The 24,000-nt window shown below is 39.2% G+C and overlaps 1 protein-coding gene across 1 annotated transcript in view; it reads left to right on the top strand.

The window, feature by feature from the left end:
• Positions 1-22,236: 22,236 nt before the first annotated feature.
• Positions 22,237-24,000, top strand: part of rps16 (ribosomal protein S16) — a 2,424-nt gene continuing 660 nt past the window's right edge. The window contains exons 1-3 of the mRNA XM_083885896.1: positions 22,237-22,324; positions 22,415-22,466; positions 22,970-23,071. Of these exons, the coding sequence (XP_083742022.1) occupies positions 22,419-22,466; positions 22,970-23,071 (150 nt within the window). The 5' untranslated portion in view covers positions 22,237-22,324; positions 22,415-22,418. The remainder of the gene's footprint in view (positions 22,325-22,414; positions 22,467-22,969; positions 23,072-24,000) is intronic.

Below are 24,000 nucleotides of genomic sequence, written 5' to 3'. Positions count from 1 at the left end.
CAACACAACATCACTGTGTTATATTGTAGTTAATGCTATGTTTCTCCATATTATAATGTCAGTTAGACGTCTAACTAACCTAGCAACAAAGTTAGCCAAAACGCAACATCACTGACTAAAAATAACTTTTTATATCAACACTTAACGTGACATCATCTCTGCAGGGTAATAGTTCTGTGTACAACTTCCTGAGGTACCTGAAACCGCTAACTAAACAATGCAGATTGAAGCTAATTGAATGCTAATGGCAGCAACCGAGAAGAAACCTAGCAATAAAGTTAGCCACAATGCGACATCACTGACAGAAGCTTGAAAAACGAACACTGTCGACATTTTTATATCGACGTCCTGAGGTACCTGAAACCGCTAACTAAACAATGTTAACTGAATGCTAATGGCAGCAATGGACGGGAACCTAGCGATAAAGTTAGCCGCAACACAACATCACTGTGTTATATTGTAGTTAATGCTATGTTTCTCCATATTATAATGTCAGTTAGACGTCTAACTAACCTAGCAACAAAGTTAGCCAAAACGCAACATCACTGACTAAAAATAACTTTTTATATCAACACTTAACGTGACATCATCTCTGCAGGGTAATAGTTCTGTGTACAACTTCCTGAGGTACCTGAAACCGCTAACTAAACAATGCAGATTGAAGCTAATTGAATGCTAATGGCAGCAACCGAGAAGAAACCTAGCAATAAAGTTAGCCACAATGCGACATCACTGACAGAAGCTTGAAAAACGAACACTGTCGACATTTTTATATCGACGTCCTGAGGTACCTGAAACCGCTAACTAAACAATGTTAACTGAATGCTAATGGCAGCAATGGACGGGAACCTAGCGATAAAGTAAGCTGCAACACAACACCACTGTGTTATATTGCAGTCAATGCTATGTTTCTCCGTATTGTAATGTCAGTTAAACGTCTAACTAACCACTTGGACGGGAGGTTAGCATGAATTTAGCATCGCAATAAACGCTGACTGTGGCTGCTGCGGCATTTCAAACAAAATATCCACTCGTCAGATAACGCTTGCCTTGTGTTCCCATTCAGAAATCTTCGTGGAAGGACCCTGCAACCAGGTTTAAGGTTTCAGGGTAGTACAGCGGGGTGGGGGGGGGGGGGGGCTGGGGGGGGCTAGCTAGACGACAGCTGAGCTCCAACACTGGACAGAAATAGTAGCTTTCACTTAGCGGAGGCCGCGCCGCCATCCCATGGTTTCATTCTGCTCTTTCAATCCCGCGTCATTATTGCGTCGCGATGACAAAGGACGTTTAAATTGCGCTAGCTCAATTCAAGCGCGCGCTGACAGCGCTACGTCAGATACGTGTGTTTCTTTAAGGCCAGATGAGCAGTGACGGCTTTAATAAGACGAGGCTGTTTGAGTGACCTTGTTTCATCGGGAGGAGAAAAAAATAAAAAAATTGGGGGCTAATAATAGGCTAAAATCTGGAGCTGCGGCGAAGCCTGTTATGTTAGCGTGAGAAGCTGCAGTTGAATCATCTGGTGGAAAAAGCGATGGTTCCCGAGGATGATTGTGGAGAAAGATTACACGATTACAGATGACCACACCAGGAGAGAGAGTGAGGTTATTTTTAAATCTGCTGCTGCTGCTGCTGCTCATGGACACCGTCCTCGTTAACGCAATTACAAACAAATCCTCAAGTTGCCAAGGTAGCCGAGAAAGTCGTAGACACAACACTGACGTACGTTTACCCTGCAGAGTTGCCCTGATTCCAGTCGCTCCCAGAGGCGTGACCGATGGAGGCAACAGGATAAGCCCGACAACCAATCGGACCAACCGTCCGGATGACGTACGCCAACACGTGTGCTAGCTATAGCTTTCTAGCAGCGAGTAATGATGCTTAAAAGTGGCCAAAAACGGTTACTTCATTCAAATAGGCCGGTAGAGACGACAGAATTAACAATAACAAGTTGGTGGTGCTAGCTTAAAGTTGCAGTTTTATGAAAGGTAATGGTTTTTAGGCTAACATTAGCCATGTTTATGTGTTTATCAGCTGTTTGTCAACTGTGAAAAGAAGGTGACGCTTAGCCATGCCAAATATATTGTTGCTACACATAAGCTAGTTGTTTGTCAGCAGTATCTATCAAACTGACACCGACGTTTATCTCTTTGTTATTATTTTAACCTGTCCTAGAGTTCTTCACACAGTAGTAGTTAGCCAGCAGCCCGTTAGCTTATCATAAAGGCTGAATAAGCACAAGTTATAGTTAAGAATAAGCTTAGCCATTAAGTGGCCGCTACAACTTTAAGCTAGTGTTCAGTGCCAACTGATAGGGTGACACTTAGCCATGCTAAATATATAGTTGCTACACATTTAAGCTAGTTGTTTGTCAGCAGTATCTATCAAACTGACTGTACTAATTATTAACATGTTATACAAGTTACAGATTTATGAATTCAAGTTTTTAGGCTAACCCTAGCTGTGTTAACCAGTTGCTAACACATTTAAGCTAGCTGGCTAAAGTTGTGAAAATGTAGGCCGGTAGAGACGACAGAATTAACAATAACAAGTTGGTGGTGCTAGCTTAAAGTTGCAGTTTTATGAAAGGTAATGGTTTTTAGGCTAACATTAGCCATGTTTATGTGTTTATCAGCGGTTTGTCAACTGTGAAAAGAACAATTAAATCAAACTATTATAAGTGTTTTGCATGAAAGCTGAACAGAACACTTCCACCGACACCGAGGTTTATCTCTTTGTTATTATTTTTACCACACACAGTAGTAGTGAGCCAGCAGCCCGTTAGCTTAGCATAAAGGCTGAATTAAACTTAGGGGGGAAAGTTAGCACAAGTTACAGTTAAGAATAAGCTTAGCCATTAAGTGGCTGCTACAACTTTAAGCTAGTGTTCAGTGCCAACTGATAGGGTGACGCTTAGCCATGCTAAATATATAGTTGCTACACATTTAAGCTAGTTGTTTGTCAGCAGTATCTATCAAACTGACTGTACTAATTATTAACATGTTATACAAGTTACAGATTTATGAATTCAAGTTTTAAGGCTAACCCTAGCTGTGTTAACCAGTTGCTAACACATTTGAGCTAGCTGGCTAACGTTGTGAAAATGTAGGCCGGTAGAGACGACAGAATTAACAATAACAAGTTGGTGGTGCTAGCTTAAAGTTGCAGTTTTATGAAAGGTAATGGTTTTTAGGCTAACATTAGCCATGTTTATGTGTTTATCGGCGGTTTGTCAACTGTGAAAAGAACAATTAAATCAAACTAATATATAAGTGTTTTGCATGAAAGCTGAACAGGACACTTCCACGGACACCGACGTTTATCTCGTTTTTATTATTTTAACCTGTTGTAGAGTTCTTCACACAGTAGTAGTGAGCCAGCAGCCCGTTAGCTTAGCATAAAGGCTGAATTAAACTTAGGGGGGGGAAGTTAGCACAAGTTACAGTTAAGAATAAGCTTAGCCATTAAGTGGCTGCTACAACTTTAAGCTAGTGTTCAGTGCCAACTGATAAGGTGATGCTTAGCCATGCTAAATATATAGTTGCTACACATTTAAGCTAGTTGTTTGTTAGCAGTATCTATCAAACTGGCTCTCAGCTGCACTAATAATTAACATGTTATACAAGTTACAGATTTATGAATTCAAGTTTTTAGGCTAACCCTAGCTGTGTTAAGCAGTTGCTAACACATTTAAGCTAGCTGGCTAACGTTGTGAAAATGTAGGCCGGTAGAGACGACAGAATTAACAATAACAAGTTGGTGGTGCTAGCTTAAAGTTGCAGTTTTATGAAAGGTAATGGTTTTTAGGCTAACATTAGCCATGTTTATGTGTTTATCAGCGGTTTGTCAACTGTGAAAAGAACAATTAAATCAAACTATTATAAGTGTTTTGCATGAAAGCTGAACAGAACACTTCCACCGACACCGAGGTTTATCTCTTTGTTATTATTTTTACCACACACAGTAGTAGTGAGCCAGCAGCCCGTTAGCTTAGCATAAAGGCTGAATTAAACTTAGGGGGGAAAGTTAGCACAAGTTACAGTTAAGAATAAGCTTAGCCATTAAGTGGCTGCTACAACTTTAAGCTAGTGTTCAGTGCCAACTGATAGGGTGACGCTTAGCCATGCTAAATATATAGTTGCTACACATTTAAGCTAGTTGTTTGTCAGCAGTATCTATCAAACTGACTGTACTAATTATTAACATGTTATACAAATTACAGATTTATGAATTCAAGTTTTTAGGCTAACCCTAGCTGTGTTAAGCAGTTGCTAACACATTTAAGCTAGCTGGCTAACGTTGTGAAAATGTAGGCCGGTAGAGACGACAGAATTAACAATAACAAGTTGGTGGTGCTAGCTTAAAGTTGCAGTTTTATGAAAGGTAATGGTTTTTAGGCTAACATTAGCCATGTTTATGTGTTTATCGGCGGTTTGTCAACTGTGAAAAGAACAATTAAATCAAACTAATATATAAGTGTTTTGCACGAAAGCTGAACAGGACACTTTCACTGACACCGACGTTTATCTCGTTAACCGTAGAGTTTCTTCTTTTAGCCGTAGAGATCGCTATCGGGTTTTAACACCGCTTACGCATCGCAAACTGACGAACTCAACCTCGCGGATGACGGCCCGGTGGGCAAAAATTCTCAGAGTTCAGAGGTCGCAGACCGTCCCGTTTGTCACGGACTACGATCAACAGGTGACGCAGATCCCGTTTCGTCTCCCACGGTCTCGCTAATCCCCGAGAATCTACGACGCGTTACGGTGGATTTCTGTTCGGCTGCGGCGTTTTTCCCCGATCATCGATCATCTGCTCAGAAGGTAAAAGTCTTACTGCAGGAATGTCTTCAGAGATACAGTAGGTATCAGATCTCCGAGGGCTCGTTTTTTCCGAAATTCACAAAAATGAAGGCCTCGAGTTACGCAAGATATGGAAGAAAAATGATGTGCGGTTAAATTCCATCCACACACTTCACAAAAGAAGCCCTCGAGCAGCAGCAGCAGCGTAAAAATAGCTAAGTGCTCCTCTCCCCCGTACAGTGCTGCCACCCACATGTGATTATCAGTGTTTTCAGCAGCTCGGTGGAAAAGCTCGCAGGCAAAGAAGAAGAAGAAGAAGATACCGACCAGGACAACTGGACATCTGGGAATCTGCTGTCTGAGGTCTGACCAAGACACGGTAACGTCAACTCTGTGGAAATGAAATGATCGGCAGACCCCTAACCCTAACCCTATCTACGGGTCAATCCATCCATCCATCCTTTAGCTACCCCCAGGGGGTGCTGTGCCTATGACCGTACACCCTGGACGCTCTATTTACGGTCAATTTAGAGCGAACAATTGACCTTATCCCCATATCGCATGTTTTTGGACTGTGGGAGGAAGCCGAAGAACCCGGAGAACACCCAGAAAAATTTTTCAAAAAAAAAATTACAATTTTGGACGACAGTATGGTATAACGTTTTTGTCAAATTTTGGACAGAAAAATATTTAAATAAACATTTTTCAAAATTTGGACGACATAGTGTGACGTTTTTGTCAAATTTTGGACCAATTTTTTTTAAAAAATAAAAAAATTGTCAAATTTTGAACAACATAGTATAGTATGACGTTTTTGTAAAATTTTGGACAAAAATAATATTTTCAAAAAACATTGTCAAAATTTGGACGAAAGTAAGACGTTTTTGTAAAATTTTGGACAAAAAAAAACATTTTCAAAAAAAAAATTCAAATTTTGGACGACAGTATGGTATGACGTTTTTGTCAAACTTTGGACAAAAAAAAATATTTTCAAAAGAAATTGTCAAATTTTGGACTAAATAGTATAGTATGACGTTTTTGTAAAATTTTGGACAAAAATAATATTTTCAAAAAACATTGTCAAAATTTGGACGAAAGTAAGATGTTTTTGTAAAATTTTGGACAAAAAAAAATATTTTCAAAAAAAAAATTCAAATTTTGGACGACAGTATGGTATGACGTTTTTGTCAAACTTTGGACAAAAAAAAATATTTTCAAAAGAAATTGTCAAATTTTGGACGACATAGTATAGTATGACGTTTTTGTCAAATTTTGGACAAAAAAAATATTTAAATAAAAAATTGTCAAATTTTGGACGACATAGTATGAAGTTTTTGTCAAATTTTGAACCAATTAAAAAAAAAAAAAAAAAAAAAAGGTCAAATTTTGAACAACATAGTATTGGATGATGTTTTTGTCAAATTTTGGACAAAAACAATATTTTCAAAAAAATGTGTCAAATTTTAGACAACATACAAACCTATGACTTTTTTTTTTTTGACAACAGAGGGGAATTGAACCCACAATCTTTGACTAATGAGGCCAGTGTCACGAGGTTTCCGAGCAGCGAGGCCTGCGCGATGGTGTCGTTTGATTGGCCGTGACCCGCTGCCGCGTTATCTGCTGCACTGAGGCCTCGCGGCGAGGTGCGGCGGCGTCGCTGCAGACAGGGTGAGGACTGACGCTGTTCATCAAACGTAGCAAACCTGTCAACGGCCAAACGGGAAAACACTCAGGACTCAGGAGTCTTCGTACGCCGCCTGAAAACACTCTCTCACGAGCGTCTGAATGTAAACGCGATAGGACGGCGTTCCCCTGCCTGATGAGATCTGTATATTCCAGTTTCGTCTCTGGTGCGCTGGAAACAAGCAAACAAATGTTCAGACATTATACATTGATAGCGCTCACGTGTAGTGAGCCAGCAACCACTTAGCTTAGCATAAAGGCTGAATTAAACTTTTTACAGTTTAGAAAAAGTGGCTGCTACAACTTTAAGCTAGTATCCAGTGTCAACTTATAAAGTGAAGCTGAGCCGTGCTAAATATATAGCTGCTACACATTTAAGCTAGTTGTTTGTCTGCAGTATATCTGTAACTGAAATGTTATATCAGTTACAGATTTATGAATTCATATTTTCAGGCTAACCCTAGCTGTGTTAACCAGTTGCTAACACATTTAAGCTAGCTGGCTAACTGGCCGGTAGAGACGACAGAATTAAAAAGTAACAAGTTGGTGGTGCTAGCTTAAAGTTGCAGTTTTATGAAAGGTAATATGGGAAGGTAATGGTTTTAGGCTAACATTAAGTGGCCGCTACAACTTTAAGCTAGTATTCAGTGCCAACTGATAAGGTGAAGCTTAGCCATGCTAAATATATAGTTGCTACACATAAGCTAGTTGTTTGTCAGCAGTATCTATCAAACTGGCTCTCAGCTGCACTAATTATTAACATGATATATAAGTTACAGATTTACAAATTGATGTTTTTAGGCTAAGCATACTGTGTTAACCAGTTGCTAACATATTTGGCTAACTTGTTTTTGTAATTCTCTAAAAAGCATCACTTGACGACAGAATTAACGATAACAAGTTGGTGGTGCTAGCTTAAAGTTGTTGTTTTATGAAAGGTAATATGGGAAGGTAGCGTTTTTAGGCTAACATTAGCCATTTTTATGTGTTTATCAGGTGTTTGTCAGCTCCACCCGCATCTTTGTTTTGTTTTTGTACAATCGTGACGCGTTATCAACCATCTAACTCTGTAAATAGCATCACTTCAAATATCTGGAGTGGTAAAGAAGACAAATTGACTGTGCTAACAATGGATAAGTGGTGTTTTTAAGCTAACATTCACAACGTTTATCTGTTTATCAGCTCCACCGCTCATCAATCATCGAACTGAAGATGAAGAACTTTAAGCTAGTATTCAGTGCCAACTGATAAGGTGAAGCTTAGCCATGCTAAATATATAGTTGCTACACATAAGCTAGTTGTTTGTCAGCAGTATCTATTAAACTGGCTCTCAGCTGCACTAATTATTAACATTATATATAAGTTACATATTTACAAATCAATGTTTTTAGGCTAACCATAGCTGTGTTAACCAGTTGCTAACATATTTGGCTAACTTGTTTTTGTAATTCTCTATAAAGCATCACTTGACGAAAAATGACGACAGAATTAACGATAACAAGTTGGTGGTGCTAGCTTAAAGTTGTTGTTTTATGAAAAGTTAATATAAGAAGGTAGTGTTTTTAGGCTAACATTAGCCATGTTTATGTGTTTATCAGCTCCACCCGCATCTTTGTTTTGTTTTTGTACAATCGTGACGCGTTATCAACCATCTAACTCTGCAAATAGCATCACTTCAAATATCTGGAGTGGTAAAGAAGACAAATTTGCGATGCTAACAATGGATAGGTGGTGTTTTTAGGCTAACATTCACAACGTTTATCTGTTTATCAGCTCCACCGCTCATCAATCATCGAACTGAAGATGAAGAACTTTAAGCTAGTATTCAGTGCCAACTGATAAGGGGAAGCTTAGCCATGCTAAATATATAGTTGCTACACATAAGCTAGTTGTTTGTCAGCAGTATCTAGCAAACTGGCTCTCAGCTGCACTAATTATTAACATGATATATCAGTTACAGATTTACAAATTGATGTCTTTAGGCTAAGCCTAGCTGTGTTAACCAGTTGCTAACATATTTGGCTAACCTGTTTTTGTAATTCTCTAAAAAGCATCACTTGACGAAAAATGACGACAGAATTAACGATAACAAGTTGGTGGCACTAGCTTAAAGTTGCTGTTTTATGAAAGGTAATATGGGAAGGTAGCGTTTTTAGGCTAACATTAGCCATTTTTATGTGTTTATCAGGTGTTTGTCAGCTCCACCCGCATCTTTGTTTTGTTTTTGTACAATCGTGACACGTTATCAACCATCTTACTCTGTAAATAGCATCACTTCAAATATCTGGAGTGGTAAAGAAGACAAATTGACTGTGCTAACAATGGATAGGTGGTGTTTTTAGGCTAACATTCACAACGTTTATCTGTTTATCAGCTCCACCGCTCATCAATCATCGAACTGAGAAATAAGACAAGTTTTGGTTACGCTTTGTAATAAAGCTGAAGATGTGGATGCAAGAAAACGGAGTCTCTCCACTGAAGCGGCCCGAGAAGAAAAAAAGAATTCCAGTTCCACAGACAGATAAACACAAACACACATGACATGAGAAGCGGTCAGGAAGTGTAACCAAAGATAAACAATCCGATTTATTTTGAAAGCTTCCCTGACATCATCATAACAACCTCCAGTGGTCTGACGGGGCGGGCGGGCGCTAAAAATAGCAAAGACGTCAAAGCGCTGGTACATATATGTCCATAAAGTGTTCGCGGCGCATTCCCCAGACGCTCTGTGGACCTGAGACCCCCCGGCGACGAGGAGCTCACACGGGGGTTAAGGAGGTCATTTCGGCCCCACAACGCGGTTCTTGACCCCCCGTGGCGGAAAATTTTAGCGGGCTAGCAGCTGCGCGAGGAAACATCCGCTATTTATTCTGTTGTTTGTGACACAGATTACAGATTACAGATTACAGGTCCACCTGACAAACCGTTTCGCTGTTGCCCAAACGCCAACTTCTTCATCTCAACGCTCGCTGCCGTTGCGTTGATGTTGCGTTTCGATCACTTCTGCTTTTTGCTAAAAAAAGGGAACTTTTGCCACAGTTCTGCAAAATTCTTTGTACTGACTTTGAACTCTAACTTTGAGCAGAATTAACCCAATCTGGATCTCAACTTTTTTTTGTCATATATTAAAACGGCTTTTTTCAGCTCACTGAAGTCACATCTGTGTCGTGTGTTGATATGATGAGTTTGGCCAAATCCTGGCTCTGATGCTGCTGCTGCTGCTGGGCTTCTCCACTGCTAAAAAAAACATAAATGGGGGGGGGGTGAGGGAGAAGGAAAGAGTCCACGACATCATCTCTCCAGGCCTTTTAAGGAGCTCTCCAGCGAAGCGCTGAGGAGCCGCTGGCCCACTTTCCCATCGCAGCGTTCCCATGCAGCCTCGTCTCAGCTCCCCCTGGGATCCTGGAACAAAGAGCAGCTGAGCGCGGACTCACAAACACCACCAGGAACCACACAATACGGACACGACAATACTTTCAAAAACACACCGCCACAAAAACACCGCCCAACAAACTCGACCGAACGCAGCCCGAAAACGAGACAGTGAGACCACGTGTAGTAACATGTCTTGTCGTCAAGGTCACACTCCATCATCTTTAGGACACTTTAATAAGTGTGCGAGAGAAGCTGCTGCTGCTGCTGCTGCTGCTGCTGCTCCTGGTGGTAAATGTTCCTCATTGTATTTCCAGATGTTGAACTGTGAAGACCGGAGAGGGCAAATCTATCTATTAATGCAAGAAACGTCAACAGTTTCAAAGCGAGCTCTTGATCTAGCGGTCGATCTTCGTTCATACCCTCAGCTGTCGTCACGTCGGAGTGAAGGCTCCGACCATGGGTACAAGCGGCCGAAATGAATCTCATGAGGGTTGCACGGTTGTCCCTAAGAGACGGGGCGAGAGTGGTTCGGGCATCTGGTGAGGACGCGACCGGGCCGACCCCGTAGGGAGGAGTTCCTGACACGTCCAACTGGAAGGAGTTCCCAGGGAACGAGGTGGAGGGATCTCCTCGGTGTCCTGGGAGCGCCTGGGGATCTAGCGGTTGATCTTCGTTCATACCCTCAGCTGTCGTCACGAGTGAAGGCTCTGAAGGAACCAGATCGTGGGTACAAGCGGCCTGAAATGAATCTCATGAGGGTTGCAGGGTTGTCCCTAAGTGACTGGGTGCGAGTGGTTCGGGCATCTGGTGAGGATGCGACCGGGCCGACCCCGTAGGGAGGAGATCCTGACACGTCCAACTGGATGGAGTTCCCAGGGACGAGGTGGAGGGATCTCCTCGGTGTCCTGGGAGCGCCTGGGGAATCTCCCAGCCAGAGTTGGACTGCGGTCCGTTCTCAAACAAAGCTCGATCCATCCGAGCTGCTGGACGTCCACCATTGTTGTTCGTTGTCCGCGTGACATCCCAAACCCCGGGCTATCAAGTAAAGGTGCCGCTGTCAGTCGAACGCAAGCCAGGCACCCGGGCTTTACCGTTCCAAACCAGTAGTCCATTAGGAATCGTGCCAAAAGAACCAGGCCCAACTGTTCCGTTCTTTGGCTCTCCTTCCCTTGAGCTACCAGAGTAAAAGGGTATGGTTTGGTCCTAGCTCCACTCATGACGCTCAGCTGATCGGGCAACAGAAGAACGACAGGAGTCTACGCAAAGGCCTGCGGTCCGTTCTCGAACAAACCTCGATCCAACCGAGCTGCTGGACGTCCACCATTGTTGTTCGTTGTCCACGTGACACCCCAAACCCCCGGCTATCAAGTAAAGGTGCCGCTGTCAGTCGAACGCAAGCCTGGCACCAGGGCTTTACTGTTCCAAACCATACCGTACTGTACCAAACTGAGCTGTACCGTGATGGAAACATCATGCATCAGAAAGCAAAGACCTTCTGCAACCTTTGATCCACTGGATCCAGAAGAATCTCTGGGATCTGCGTTGACCTTTAGCTGCATATAGCTATCGCTATCTTACATAAACGTGAAATGTGAGATCTGAATATCCACCAAATCAGTTTTGGATGAAACCATAGTCTGTTGGCAGAGGGGATTTACTTTCTGTGATGTCATCCGTGGGCAGATTCACGCCTAAATTTCATGGAAACGCACTTGGGCTATCACCAACTCGTTCCTGCAGACAGGAAGTTGCTAAACCCACGCCAATGAAAACATAAATGTTTGGGGTTTTATCACTAGCTAGTGTCAGCCAGACATTATAGCCCCCCCCCCCCCCCAAACACCCCCACTGCCTCATACATGAACTTTACCCACACACTCACAGTCATACAGAGACGAGAGAGACGGAGTGTAAGATGGAGGACGGAGAGTGATGTAGCAGAGTGTGTGGGCGAGATTTAACTGTGTGTGTGTGTGTGTGTGTGTGTGTGTGTGTGTGTGTGTGTGTGTGTGTGTGTGTGTGTGTGTGTGTGTGTGAAAGGTGGTTGTGTTTGACAGGTTTTGGCCACATCATCCCCATGAGATCATCAACACATAACAAGGCTCTTTGAGTCACATGAACGTTGATATTTATACAAAAAAAAAACAGCTGATAAACACATAAACGTTGCTAATGTTATCCTAAAAACATTACCTTTCATGAAACAGTAAGTTTAAGCTAGCGCCACCAAATTGTTATTGTTTATTCTGTCGCTTACATTTTCACAAAGTGATGCCTTTTAAAGAATTACAAAATATTGGTGAACCCAATAACAGGTTAGCCGAATGTGTTAGCAACTGTTTAACACAGCTAGGGTTAGCCTAAACACATCAATTCATAAATCTGTAACTTATATACCATGTTAATGATTAGTGCAGCTGATAGCCAGTTTCACATGCTGACAACCAACTAGCTTACTTGTGTAGCAGCTATATATTTAGCATGGCTAAGCTTCACCTTATAAGTTGGCACTGGATATTAGCTTAACGTTGTAGCAGCCACTTAATGGCAAAGCGTATTCTAAACTGTATCATTAACCTTCTACATGTACCTTGTGCTAACTTTCCCCCCCTACGTTTAATTCAGCCTTTATGCTAAGCTAACTGGCTGCTGGCTCACTGCACGTGAGCGCTATCAATCTTCTCTTAAGCGCATTTCATGAAATGTGAAATTCTACAGAGTTGTGAGAGCTGATATACAACGAATTAGCTTAAATGTGTAGCAGCAATATATTTAGCATGGCTAAGCTTCACCTTATAAACTGGCACTGGATATTAGCTTAAAGTTGTAGCAGCCACTTACTGGCAAAGCGTATTTTTAAACTGTATCATTAACTTTCTGAATTTAACTTTTGCTAACTTTCCACCCTTAAGTTTAATTCAGCCTTTATGCTAAGCTAACTGGCTGCTGGCTCACGACACGTGAATGCTATCAATCTTTTCTTAAGCGCATTTCATTAAATGTGAAATTCTACAGATTTATGAGAGCTGATAGACAACGAATTAGCTTAAATGTGTAGCAGCTATATATTTAGCATAGCTAAGTTAACTTTCACACCAAACTCCATAGAGAAAATCATAGATTTCACGAGCTCCTTCACGAGTTCTAACTCGTCATCTCGTGAGTTTGGAGTTTGAAATCCTTTGTAGCAGATTTAGCTTAGCACGACACAAACGGACCAAAGCGACGTAGCCGTCGACCTCGCAGATTTTCTCAGTGGAGTTTTGTGCAGCGGAAGAGAATCAGGTTTTTTTTTTTTTTTCTCACAGTCTGTCTGTTCTCATGCTGCGTCGCCATAGCAACACCGCAACAAGATATTGATGTTTCTGAAAACATTATTTGTGCTTCGAATCCGTGTAAATGACACAATCTCCAGGCTGTCGACTTGCGACTATTCCGGGAATGCAGTGGATTGTGGGACGGCCTGAGCTCCACTGCGCTCGGCTTTATCCCCGCGGCCTCAACTCCAAGCCCAGATGAAAGTCGACAGCTGCGCGGCTATGTCGCTATGTCGCTATGTGGCCGACGCGCCGCTGAAATAGCACGCAAATTAATGGAAGGGGGCTCAAGTCCAGAACCCGGGGGTTCAATACCGGGCTACGTTTGAGTGCTCTGAGCTGTCGTCCGCTCAGCCAGACGTCAATATTTACCTGCTGCCATGACACGGCAACAGCGGCAGCCATCTTGGCAGCCCTCGTTTCTGGGGATTAAGGGATTGCCGTTTCTCGGTAAGAGCTGCGAATTTAGCGACAGATTCGACCGACAGCGTTAAAGGTGCATTATGTAATAAATCTAAAAACGCCGGCCGTAAAAATCCTCCTAATGTGTCACAGAGACTCAGGAATAATGTTCATATAACAAACTGAACTCACCAACAACAACAGTACAGACAAAAAATTTTGCAGACTGCAAATCATGTTTATGTTTTGAAATCATGTTGTGGCGCCACCTACCGCCGTGAAAGATAAAATGACTTTAAAGCAGGATAACTAACGTTAAAAGTGCCCTACAAAGACGTGACCGTGTAGCAATAAAGCGTCTTGTGCTAACACGACTCCTTCAGATGGATCGAGGCCATTTATAAGCTTCACCTTATAAGTTAGCACTGGATATTAGCTTAAAGTTGTAGCAGCCACTTAATTCAGCCTTTATGCTAAGCTAACTGGCTGCTGGCTCACGACACGCGAGTGCTATAAATCTTCTCTTAAGCGCATTCCGTTAAATGTTAAAAATTCTACAGAGCTATGAGAGCTGATAGACAACCAATTAGCTTAAATGTGTAGCAGCTATATATTTAGCATGGCTCAGCTTTACCTTTTAAGTTGACACTGGATACTAGCTTAAAGTTGTAAAAGCCACTTTTTTCCCAAACTGTAACTGTAACATTAACTTTTGCTAACTTTCCCCCTCTAAGTTTAATTAAGCCTTTATGCTAAGCTAACAGGCTGCTGGCTCATGACACGTGAATCCTAGTGTTATGAGTTATGAATAAATAGTTTTCTGTATTTAATGTGTCATTTCATGTATTTTATGGACAATAAACTATTATTTTATTTCCGTATCTGCGCGTTAAGCTAACAGTGAGCGTTAAAACTAACCCTAACCCCTAAAGTTTAGGCGCTGCACTATTTAAAATTTACACTATTTATGAAATTACAGTTAAAATGACTCTAAAGCTAACGTTAAAAGTGTCCTACAAAGACGGTAGCGTGTAGCGTTAAAGCGCCTCATGCTAACACGACTCCTTCAGACGGATCGAGGCCATTTATGGACGGATGTAAAAGGTGAGATCAGACTCGCGGAATCGCGGCCGAAGACACTTTTCTTCTGCCTCGTGAACTCTGAAAACAGTTTCCCCCCCTTGTTGCCGCGGCGACCGTTTCTGTTTACCAACCACACACAACACGACCTCCTGCGCGTGGAGCTCGGGGGAAACCGCCGCCGCCGCCGCAGAAGAAGAAGAAGAAGAACGAGGAGAGCCTATTATGGGCCGTGAGCGCAGCATCGTCTCGGCTGTAAATCTGAGAGCGTTTGTCTCGGTCTGCTGCGACAGGACGAGGTCAAAGGTCGCTCCTCCAGGTGATGTGGAGAGGAACTGCTCATATATGGTCAGGTCTTTATTTATTACCACCTCCTCCTCCTCCTCCTTCATCATCTGCAGCTCTTAAACACCAAAGAAAACCATGTTTGTTGGATCTTCTGAGAACGTTATGATTTAAGCTAACATCAGCTAGCTTAAAAACATCCACTCTAACGCAGTAAAGCCAGAGTGTTTGACTTCAAAATGTCCTTTGTGTCCTTTAGCAGGAACTCGTTGACACGTTTCCTCAGCAGACGTTAGCGGGCGGCGGCGGCGCGGTGGTTTATCTGGACTCTTATCATCCAGGCTAACGCTCTCTCCACACAGAGCTTCCTCTGTTAGCCTCGAAGTGAAAGTGAAGTCCAGAGAGGTACTTATACACACACTATATACTGTATACACGTGACGTCGTGAAGCTAACGGTAGTTTCTGCTCTGGGTTCACTTTAAAGCATCGATCTGTAACAAAACCAACACTTTTATAGATGAAAATAAAGTGAAATGTAACAACAAATGTCGCTATTGCTATGTCGTCGTGTAATATCATGGCGTCCTCTTTAGCCTCATGTTGCTAAAAAGTGGCCAAAAATGCAATTTTTCCCACCTTAAAAGACCAAAAACGACATAAACTAAAACTATGCTCTGTGGGCCCTCGTAGCTATTTGCTATCTGTTTGCTAATACGCTCACTTAGCTTGCTTTGCTGCCCGCACGGGACAAATATATTAAAATATTAAATAAATAGCAAATAAAGCTAAATTTCCAAATGTTTACATATATGGGAACCTTTAAACCTTTAAATCTACGGTTTGACACAGATAAATGTGTGAATTTGCCATGCTAGTCAACACATCTTAGCATTTAGCTGCTAAAGAACAAATTAATGAATAAATAAATGAATAGGTATCTTGAAAGACCAAAACTACATTAAGTTGTAAAAACTACAAGTAACACGACACATTCATGTATCTTTGCGTAGCATTGCTATCCGTTTGCTAACACAGTCACCTAGCTTGCTTTGCTGCCCTCAAGGGAACAACAATTTTTTTAAATTAATTTATTAATGTCACTAAAATAAATCGAAAATAAATCTTTGCTGTAAGCGGAAGAACTTGAAAATCAAACTTAAACCTTTAAATCTACAGTTTGACAAGCTAGTCGACACTGCTTAGCATTTAGCTGCTAAATACGTTTTTTAATTAGCTCATTATCTTTTTTTAAAATTAGATAAAATTACAAGTAGTAGTTGGTCTTTATATCATTTGCTATCAGTTTGCTAACACATTCCCATAGCTTGTTTTGCTGCCCTCAAGTGGACAAAAATCGAATTATTTTGGTAAATAAAGTAGCAGATTTGTCTCTGGTTTGACACAGATAAAGGTCTGAATTTGCCAAGCTAGTCGACACAACTTAGCAATTAGCTGCTAAAGAACATCTTGAAAGACCAAAAGTACATTAGCTAAACAATTAGCTAAAACTAAGTAGTAGTGAATGCTTATATCATTTGCTATCAGTTTGCTAACACACTCACTTAGCTGGCTTTGCTGCCCTCAAGTGGTCAACAATTTTTTAATAATTTATTAATGCCACCAAAATAAATAGAAAATAAATATTTGTAAGGCCTTTGCTGTAATTGGAAGAACATGTTTGTTCTTTTAAATCTACGGTTTGACACAGTTAAAAGTCTGAATTTGACAAGCTAGGCGACACAGCTTAGCATTTAGCTGCTAAAGTCTTGAAAGACCCAAGGTACATTAGCTAAGTAGTAGTGAATGCTTATATCATTTGCTATCAGTTTGCTAACACATTCACTTAGCTTGTTTTGCTGCCCTCTCGTGGCCAAAAATCGAATTAATTAGCTTAATTCTGAACAGTTCCCTTAGCTCTTTTCAGGCTAAGGCCTGTGTGAGCGTTAGCGCTGCGGGATGCGAGGACCTCAGAGTCCTGACGTGAAGTGTCGCCCTCTAAAGGCTTCTGGTGAAGTGACGGCGTCTGGTTCGGTCCATCGGCCGCAAACAGCACATTTGTTTTTGTCCATGAAGAATAAAGAATAAAGAATAAAGAATAAAGAATAAAGAATAAAGAGGACGTTTGACAAACACACCAGTGTCTCCATCAACATCTGTCCAACATTGTGGTCACAACATCAAAAGAGCTTTTCTATGGTTCAATTCTTTCAGAGTTTATACCCCCCCCCCACCACCATGACATGTCCCATTCCAGCCCCGTGACCCTTGACCTCTCAGAACCATGTGATCTCCTCAGGTTTGGACTCGAGGACGATGGAATCCAACAGAGCTGCTGAGAGTTTGATGAAGGACGGAGGTCGTTCATGTCGTCACGTCGTTCATCTTTATGAACACTAGAGGCCACTGTTGTTCAGGGCATTATATGTAGACTGTGGGTAAAGATAGAAAAAAAATATATATAAATATAGATATATATATATATATATATAAAATATATAGATAGATAAATATATACACAATAAAAGATAGATAAAAAAATATATATATACAGATAGATAAAATATAGATATAAATATAAAATATATATATAGATAAATATATATATACATATAAAAACATAGATCAAAATATAAATATAAAAATATACAGATATATATAGAATCAGGGCAAATGGATCATTTTAATAATTTCAAAAATTCATTAAAATTATTCCTTAAGAGTTTTGCAAATATTTTCAACAGATCCTTGTTCAGGACGATGCCGTCTATTATGACGTTAAATTTCAAGTCATTCCGAGATACTTTTTGTTTTTGAGAAGAAAGTCAGCTCACTGTCAAAGTGCATCAGGGCAAATGGATCATTTCATGATTTTCAAAAATTCATTAAAAATATTCCTTGAGAGATATGCAAATATTTTCAACAGATCCTTGTTCAGGGCGATGCCGACTATTATGATGGTAAATTTCAAGTCATTCCGAGATACTTTTTGTTTTTTTGAAGAAAGTCAGCTCACTGTCAAAGTGCATCAGGGCAAATGGATCATTTCCTCAATATCAAAAATTCATTAAAAATATTCCTTAAGAGTTTTGCAAATATTTTCAACGGATCCTTGTTCAGGGCGATGCTGACTATTCGGACGTTAAATTTCAAGTCATTCCAAGATACTTTTTTTTTAAGACTATAGTCAGCTCACTGTCAAAGTGCATCAGGGCAAATGGATCATTTCATGATTTTCAAAAATTAATTTAAATTATTCCTTAAGAGGTTTACAAAAAATTTCAACAGATCCTTGTTCAGGGCGATGCCGACTATTATGATGGTAAATTTCAAGTAATTCTGAGATACTTTTTGTTTTTGAGAAGAAAGTCAGCTCACTGTCAAAGTGCATCAGGGCAAATGGATCATTTCATGATTTTCAAAAATTCATTAAAAATATTCCTTAAGAGTTTTGCAAATATTTTCAACGGATCCTTGTTCAGGGCGATGCCGACTATTATGATGGTAAATTTCAAGTAATTCCGAGATACTTTTTTTTTTTTTTTAAGAAAGTCAGCTCACTGTCAAAGTGCATCAGGGCAAATGGATCATTTCATGATTTTCAAAAATTCATTTAAAATATTCCTTAAGAGTTTTGCAAATATTTTCAACGGATCCTTGTTCAGGGCGATGCCGACTATGATGATGGTAAATTTCAAGTCATTCCGAGAATCTTTTTGTTTTTTTGAAGAAAGTCAGCTCTATGTCAAAGTGCATCAGGGCAAATGGATCATTTCCTCAATTTCAAAAATTCATTAAAATTATTCCTTAAGAGTTTTGCAAATATTTTCAACTGATCCTTGTTTAGGGCGATGCCGACTATTATGATGGTGAATTTCAAGTAATTCCGAGATACTTTTTTTTTTTTTTTAAGAAAGTCAGCTCACTGTCAAAGTGCATCAGGGCAAATGGATCATTTCATGATTTTCAAAAATTCATTAAAAAATATTCCTTAAGAGTTTTGCAAATATTTTCAACGGATCCTTGTTCAGGGCGATGATGACTATTATGATGGTAAATTTCAAGTAATTCCGAGATACTTTTTTTTTTTTTTAAGAAAGTCAGCTCACTGTCAAAGTGCATCAGGGCAAATGGATAATTTCCTCAATTTCAAAAATTCATCAAAATTATTCCTTAAGAGGTTTACAAAAAATTTCAACAGATCCTTGTTCAGGGCGATGCCGACTATTATGATGGTAAATTTCAAGTCATTCCGAGATACTTTTTGTTTTTTAGACTAAAGTCAGCTCACTGTCAAAGTGCATCAGGGCAAATGGATCATTTTAATAATTTCAAAAATTCATTAAAATTATTCCTTAAGAGGTTTACAAAAAATTTCAACAGATCCTTGTTCAGGGCGATGCCGACTATTATGATGGTAAATTTCAAGTCATTCCGAGATACTTTTTGTTTTTTAGACTAAAGTCAGCTCACTGTCAAAGTGCATCAGGGCAAATGGATCATTTTAATAATTTCAAAAATTCATTAAAATTATTCCTTAAGAGTTTAGCAAATATTTTCAACAGATCCTTGTTCAGGGCGATGCAGACTATTATGATGGTAAATTTCAAGTAATTCCGAGATACTTTTTGTTTTCGAGAAGAAAGTCAGCTCACTGTCAAAGTGCATCAGGGCAAATGGATAATTATAATAATTTCAAAAATTCATTAAAATTATTCCTTAAGAGGTTTGCAAATATTTTCAACAGATCCCTGTTCAGGCCGATGCCGACTATTATGACGTTAAATTTCAAGTCATTCCAAAATACTTTTTTTTTTGAGAAGAAAGTCAGCTCACTGTCAAAGTGCATCAGGGCAAATGGATCATTTCATGATTTCCAAAAATTCATTAAAAATATTCCTTAAGAGTTTTGCAAATATTTTCAACGGATCCTTGTTCAGGGCGATGCCGACTATTATGATGGTAAATTTCAAGTAATTCCGAGATACTTTTTTTTTTTTAAAGAAAGTCAGCTCACTGTCAAAGTGCATCAGGACAAATGGATAATTTCCTCAATTTCAAAAATTCATTAAAATTATTCCTTAAGAGGTTTACATAAAATTTCAACAGATCCTTGTTCAGGGCGATGCCGACTATTATGATGTTAAATTTCAAGTAATTCTGAGATACTTTTTTTTTTTTTTAAGAAAGTCAGCTCACTGTCAAAGTGCATCAGGACAAATGGATCATTTCATGATCTTCAAAAATTCATAAAAAATATTCCTTAAGAGTTTTCCAAATATTTTCAACGGATCCTTGTTCAGGGCGATGCCGACTATTATGATGGTAAATTTCAAGTAATTCCGAGAATCTTTTTGTTTTTTTGAAGAAAGTCAGCTCACTGTCAAAGTGCATCAGGGCTAATGGATCATTTCATGATTTTCAAAAATTCATTAAAATTATTCCTTAAGAGGTTTACAAAAAATTTCAACAGATCCCTGTTCAGGGTGATGCCGACTATTATGATGGTAAATTTCAAGTCATTCCGAGATACTTTTTGTTTTTTAGACTAAAGTCAGCTCACTGTCAAAGTGCATCAGGGCAAATGGATCATTTTAATAATTTCAAAAATTCATTAAAAATATTCCTTAAGAGTTTTGCAAATATTTTCAACAGATCCTTGTTCAGGGCGTTGCCGACTATTATGATGTTAAATTTCAAGTAATTCTGAGATACTTTTTTTTTTTTTTTTAAGAAAGTCAGCTCACTGTCAAAGTGCATCAGAGCAAATGGATCATTTCATGATTTTCAAAAATTCATAAAAAATATTCCTTAAGAGTTTTCCAAATATTTTCAACGGATCCTTGTTCAGGGCGATGCCGACTATTATGATGTTAAATTTCAAGTAATTCTGAGATACTTTTTTTTTTTTTTAAGAAAGTCAGCTCACTGTCAAAGTGCATCAGGGCAAATGGATCATTTCATGATTTTCAAAAATTCATTTAAAATATTCCTTAAGAGTTTTGCAAATATTTTCAACGGATCCTTGTTCAGGGCGATGCCGACTATGATGATGGTAAATTTCAAGTAATTCCGAGATACTTTTTTTTTTTTTTGAAGAAAGTCAGCTCACTGTCAAAGTGCATCAGGGCAAATGGATCATTTCATGATTTTCAAAAATTCATTTAAAATATTCCTTAAGAGTTTTGCAAATATTTTCAACGGATCCTTGTTCAGGGCGATGCCGACTATGATGATGGTAAATTTCAAGTCATTCCGAGAATCTTTTTGTTTTTTTGAAGAAAGTCAGCTCTATGTCAAAGTGCATCAGGGCAAATGGATCATTTCCTCAATTTCAAAAATTCATTAAAATTATTCCTTAAGAGTTTTGCAAATATTTTCAACTGATCCTTGTTTAGGGCGATGCCGACTATTATGATGGTGAATTTCAAGTAATTCCGAGATACTTTTTTTTTTTTTTTAAGAAAGTCAGCTCACTGTCAAAGTGCATCAGAGCAAATGGATCATTTCATGATTTTCAAAAATTCATTAAAAATATTCCTTAAGAGTTTTGCAAATATTTTCAACGGATCCTTGTTCAGGGCGATGCCGACTATTATGATGGTAAATTTCAAGTAATTCCGAGATACTTTTTTTTTTTTTTAAGAAAGTCAGCTCACTGTCAAAGTGCATCAGGGCAAATGGATCATTTCCTCAATTTCAAAAATTCATTAAAAATATTCCTTGAGAGGTTTACAAATATTTTCAACAGATCCTTGTTCAGGGCGATGCCGACTATTATGACGTTAAATTTCAAGTCATTCCGAGATACTTTATTTTTTGAGAAGAAAGTCAGCTCACTGTCAAAGTGCATCAGGGCAAATGGATCATTTCATGATTTTCAAAAATTCATTAAAATAATACCTTACGAGGATTACAAAAAATGTCAAAAGATCCTTGTTCAGGGCGGTACCGACTATTATGATGGTAAATTTCAAGTCGTTCCGAGATACTTTTTATTTTTGAGAAGAAAGTCAAACAACAACAAACAAAAAACATCAATACAAAGTGGAAAATAGTCCCTACCAAATCAGCATAAAATACAATAATAATAACATTTAAAAAAAGGTTAAAGATAAGTTTAAAAGACTATAAAGAAGTACAAAGATTTAATTTACGTTTAATAACTCACTGTGTTCATCTTCAGCTCTAATTCACGTGTTCATCACATTTATCAGTCACTTTATGAACAGATCAGTTCCAATAATACATCTGTGACGTAAAGTGGAGCAACTGTCGTAAACGCTGCCGTCGAGCCGGGCTGAAGTGTCGCGCCACAGCCCCTGATGTTCTCCGCGTGAAACCCCGTCGGTCTCTCCGTACGGCTCCCTAGCTGAAGACGGTATGTTCTTCAGCCCGATGCAATAAAACGGTTAAAAACACACTAAAATAGCCCGTTTTTCGTGTAACCGAGTGTGTTTTTGTGTTGTAGAAACATGCCGGCTAAAGGTCCTCTGCAGTCTGTCCAGGTGTTTGGACGTAAAGTAAGTACAATTTGATCCACTTGTTCCACGTGCGGTGTTGTGGCTACGCTGTCCCTAGCTAACGTGCGCTAATGCTAACCGCCACTGTGTCGTTGTTTCACACGAAAAATGCCCTTTTGTGTACATATGTGTGTTTTAAGACGTGTATATAACATGTTTGTGAATCTCCGTTGCCGTCATATGTATCTGTGAAGCGCCATTACGTTTATTGTTGGTGTCTTAATCTAACGTAGCATAGCTAGCTAGCCCGGTTGCTAGTAATGTATTAGTGAGTGACAAAGTAGCTGTTAGCTCTCGTGTCCACTGTAGTAAAAGCCGGTTTATTTATTCCTTTACAGCCACGACAATTTAAACTATTAGTGACGTTGTTCGCCGCAGTCTGGTTGAATTCCTGTATTCATGTTGCCGGGTCGCTAGTGTTCCTGCCGCGGCATGTGTAATAAAAAAAAAAAAACTGTTTTTTAATGACGAATTTAACGGTAATCGTGACATTTGTCTCGCAGAAAACCGCCACAGCAGTCGCTCACTGCAAGAGAGGGAATGGCCTGATCAAGGTGAACGGCAGACCTCTGGAGATGATCGAGCCTGCCACTCTGCAGTATAAGGTGAGGCTAACATCTGCAGTGAACGAGTGCATTTACATACACACTAAAAAAAACGATTATTAACGGGTTTTTGTAGTTATTCTAGTGCTCATGTAAACGGAATAAACCATAATCGGTTTTGGAAAAACCTGTTTAACACATCTAGGTTTTTGTCAATATTCTGATTTATTCATGACATGTATACACCTTAAATGGTTTATTCCAGTTACCTGATTATCGTTAGTAATCAGTTTTTTAGTGTGCATGTACATGCACGCAATGGTGATGAAACAAGTGTCATGTGATTTGTATGTGTTTGGATGATTTATTTTTAAACAAAAACATAAAGTTTGCTATTTTAATTTGAAAAATGTCTAATATTCAGTTTTGTAGATGTGGTTACCACATGTCGTCAGTAGTATTTGCAGTATTTCATGTATTTGCTAATGTAATGTTAACAGTCTGTTTTTAACATAAGATCCATTCATGTTCCTGGTGTAAATTACCATTAATATTAAAGATATTAATCTAGTCAAGTATAGAGCTGAAACGATTAATCTGCAACTGTTTTGATTATCAATTCGAAGCTTTTTTTTCATGATTAAAACAAGATTTCTGATTTGTTTTAGCTTCTAAAATGTGAATGTTTCTTCAATTACTTGCTCCATTTAACAAAGAAATCATTAAAACTAAATCAATCAGTTTGTGGACAAGAACATTTTCATTTCCTGGTTTTTAACATTTTATAGACAAAATGATTAATTGAGAAAATGATCAGCAGATTGATTGATTAACGAAAAAAGTCGTTAGTTGCAGCTCAAGTCAAGTATTATAACGACAAAATAAGCTATTTTAATGACTTTGACTCTGTTATTGTAATAACATAAGAACTGAAAGATATCGTGTCAGATTGATAAATGACCTTATAATTGTTGGATTTTTAAATTAGT

The sequence above is a fragment of the Microchirus variegatus genome, assembly GCF_963457635.1.
Source record: "Microchirus variegatus genome assembly, chromosome: 2".
In the NCBI taxonomy this organism is placed as follows: domain Eukaryota; kingdom Metazoa; phylum Chordata; class Actinopteri; order Pleuronectiformes; family Soleidae; genus Microchirus; species Microchirus variegatus.
The sequence above is the reverse complement of the archived record's forward strand: the minus strand, read 5'-3'. Positions and strand labels throughout refer to the sequence as shown.